Below are 2,500 nucleotides of genomic sequence, written 5' to 3'. Positions count from 1 at the left end.
CCGCGCCGTCGATGAGCGCCAGAGCCAGGTCACTCAGCGTGGTGTAGGAGAGACGCTGCTGGAAAGAGCTGACAGACACGCAGAACGTAAACAGGGAAATGAATAACCGGGTTTCTCTGTGTTCATGTAAACACCATATCCTGAATATGATCAAAATCGGTATAAGCCTCATAACCGGAATACTAAAGTGCATGTAAACGCAGAGCCAGGTCACTCAGCGTGGTGTAGGAGAGACGCTGCTGGAAAGAGCTGACAGACAGACACGCAGGACTCAGCACAGTGTCGCTAAAGATCCCTGACTATTAACTCTTTACGCTTTAACCCTCTCTGGAGTCAACACACAACTAGCACATGTTGAAAAGGACCATAAAGTGTTCATTTCATTAACTAAACCAAAAGAGTCTATCAGTTAAACTTTAAGGAGCAGTAAACTTCACATATTCAGCAGCAGTGTAGTCTCAACTCAATAACCCCCTCTGGTTACGAGATGGAACTCAGTTAGCTGCGTGAGATTGTGACTAGCTAACTAGTAGCTCGCAATCACTGCTCATAACTAGGCAAGACGCTGTGCATTTTCTTCTATATGGTAGCAGTAATGCTAGAAGTGGGTTATTAACACTATCCACTAACAAGGCCTGGTGTTAAGTCCGATGTTCCGTGTGCATGTGGGTCCTATGTGGTTGCATTACCTCGGGAGGTCTTTAACGAGGGTTTGGAGCTCGGACAGTAGGTAGTAATGACGCTCTTGCTGTTTCGTAGAGTCGACGAACTGATCGGAGACACTGGGGTATGTATCCATTGTAGTTAAAATGGCCCTAAAGGACAATAACGCCAATGCGGGGAAATGATATATATAAGTATATATTCTTTTTCTATTCTGATGATGACTCTGGTTCTTTGGGTAGCAGCTAGCTAACCGAGCTAATGTTGACTGGGCTGTCCAGTGAGTTCACCTAATTCGCTGACCAAAATAAATAAATAAATACTAAGAAACTGCGTCTTGTGAACTGAACTAGCACATCTACTTGTATAATATTTCATTTAGAACATGTATCTTTGCCTCTACATTCACCCCTCTGAGCACCATGTTCCCCGTTGTTTTGACTTTTTCGTGCAGCAGACTTCTGATTGGAGTTTGTAAGGACCCTACATTGAAGTTGTTGTCTTTAAATATGCCTGAAGGAATTGTCGTCCAAATCCATATATGGTTCAAATCAAGCGGGACAAAAAGCAAATCATATTGTAACACTGTGACATACTTCAGCTGTAGCCTATGGGTGATATTCCACTCATTCATAGACAGTATTTGATGCGTTCTCTGTATAATCGTGCGCTGACTTAGCCTGACGAGCCAGACCCAAGATTACATTTGCTGCCGCTAGGGGCGTCTAGATTTCTAGGCTAGCGCTGACTAGAACTGACTTACCTTTACCAGCAGATGGCGCAATGTAGCGTGAGCGGTCCGCGCTTCATTCGGTCAACAACTTCACCGCACCGGTGCTCGCAGCGAAAGATGGCTATTTTCTAATAATAATTATATTGCTGTGCATAATTAATATTACGCAACAGTTTGTCATATTTATTTCGTGTTATTACTATCGTCATTACAAAAGTGTCAATAAGACATGTCAGCCAATGTTCATTTTTAGATGTGTGCACATTGCCTAAAATATTCTCTTTGGGACCAGCCTTAATAGTTTTAGTAAGGGCAAATTGCTTAATGCTTTAAATGTGTCACCACGAACTTTAATTCATCTCATGTGATGGGTAGGCCTAAAGGTCTGCTCCTTCCCAAATCGGACTTCTGCCTGCGGTTACGCGCTCGATCCAATACTCGGCATTAGAAGGTCGTTTGACAGGAGCAAGCTGGAGCTGTGGCGACCTGAATCAATCGTTTACTAAATATTTTTTTCAGAGGGATGACTAGCACATTGCGAGCGTCCTCTTCATCTTAAACAATGCGCAACACGTTCATCAGTGTGAGTGGATTACCGGGGGGATTGCGAGGATGGATATGAAGCAGAGTTGAAATCCTGTTTCTTCTTGCCTGTTTGAATCATGGCTAAGAACACATCGCTTTATTTTCGTATAGTTGAAGGACGGAATCTACCGGCGAAAGATGTGTAAGTTGTTGCTTCATGCCTCTGCCGCTGCAGCTGCTGCGGGAATTGTTGGCTGTTCATCTCGGAAAACGGTGTTACGGAGTCAGAAGATATAGGCTAACAGGACACAGAAAATATGTTATTATGGTAGGCTACTATACAGCAAATCTGTTGTATGGTAGGCTATAGGCTATAGTCTAGATATAGCCATCACGCTGCACAGACGTTTTGGCTTATGCGTCTCGACCAAAACAACTGTTTGGAGCTTAAAATAAACACATTCATTTAAAAGTGAACAACTGTATTTAACAGACCGCCTGTCAATCGGGCAGCATCATGTTTAGCCGCTATTTGGATCATGTTTATCTATCTAGCCATTTAGGATTTCCTTCCCCGTG

The 2,500-nt window shown here is 43.3% G+C and overlaps 2 protein-coding genes across 3 annotated transcripts in view; one reads left to right on the top strand and one right to left on the bottom strand.

The window, feature by feature from the left end:
• dgcr6 (DiGeorge syndrome critical region gene 6) overlaps nucleotides 1-1,116 on the bottom strand; it is a 5,978-nt gene extending 4,862 nt beyond the window's left edge. For both annotated transcript variants that reach the window (XR_009940051.1, XM_062543901.1), the window contains exons 1-3: nucleotides 883-1,116; nucleotides 690-849; nucleotides 1-68 (exon numbers count right to left, since the gene is read on the bottom strand). The exon at nucleotides 1-68 is cut by the window's left edge and continues 93 nt beyond it. Coding sequence is in view for 1 of the 2 variants with exons in the window: in XM_062543901.1 (XP_062399885.1) it covers nucleotides 1-68; nucleotides 690-799 (178 nt within the window). In the remaining variant the exon portion in view is untranslated. The remainder of the gene's footprint in view (nucleotides 69-689; nucleotides 850-882) is intronic.
• A 942-nt stretch (nucleotides 1,117-2,058) lies between these two features.
• The window catches only part of LOC134089349 (rasGAP-activating-like protein 1), a 46,268-nt gene continuing 45,826 nt past the window's right edge, over nucleotides 2,059-2,500 (top strand). The window contains exon 1 of the mRNA XM_062543790.1: nucleotides 2,059-2,123. Coding sequence (XP_062399774.1) covers nucleotides 2,059-2,123 — 65 coding nt within the window. The remainder of the gene's footprint in view (nucleotides 2,124-2,500) is intronic.

Source organism: Sardina pilchardus, chromosome 8 (genome assembly GCF_963854185.1).
Source record: "Sardina pilchardus chromosome 8, fSarPil1.1, whole genome shotgun sequence".
Lineage (NCBI taxonomy): Eukaryota > Metazoa > Chordata > Actinopteri > Clupeiformes > Clupeidae > Sardina > Sardina pilchardus.
Note: the sequence above shows the minus strand (reverse complement) of the source record. Positions and strands in the feature narration are given on the sequence as shown.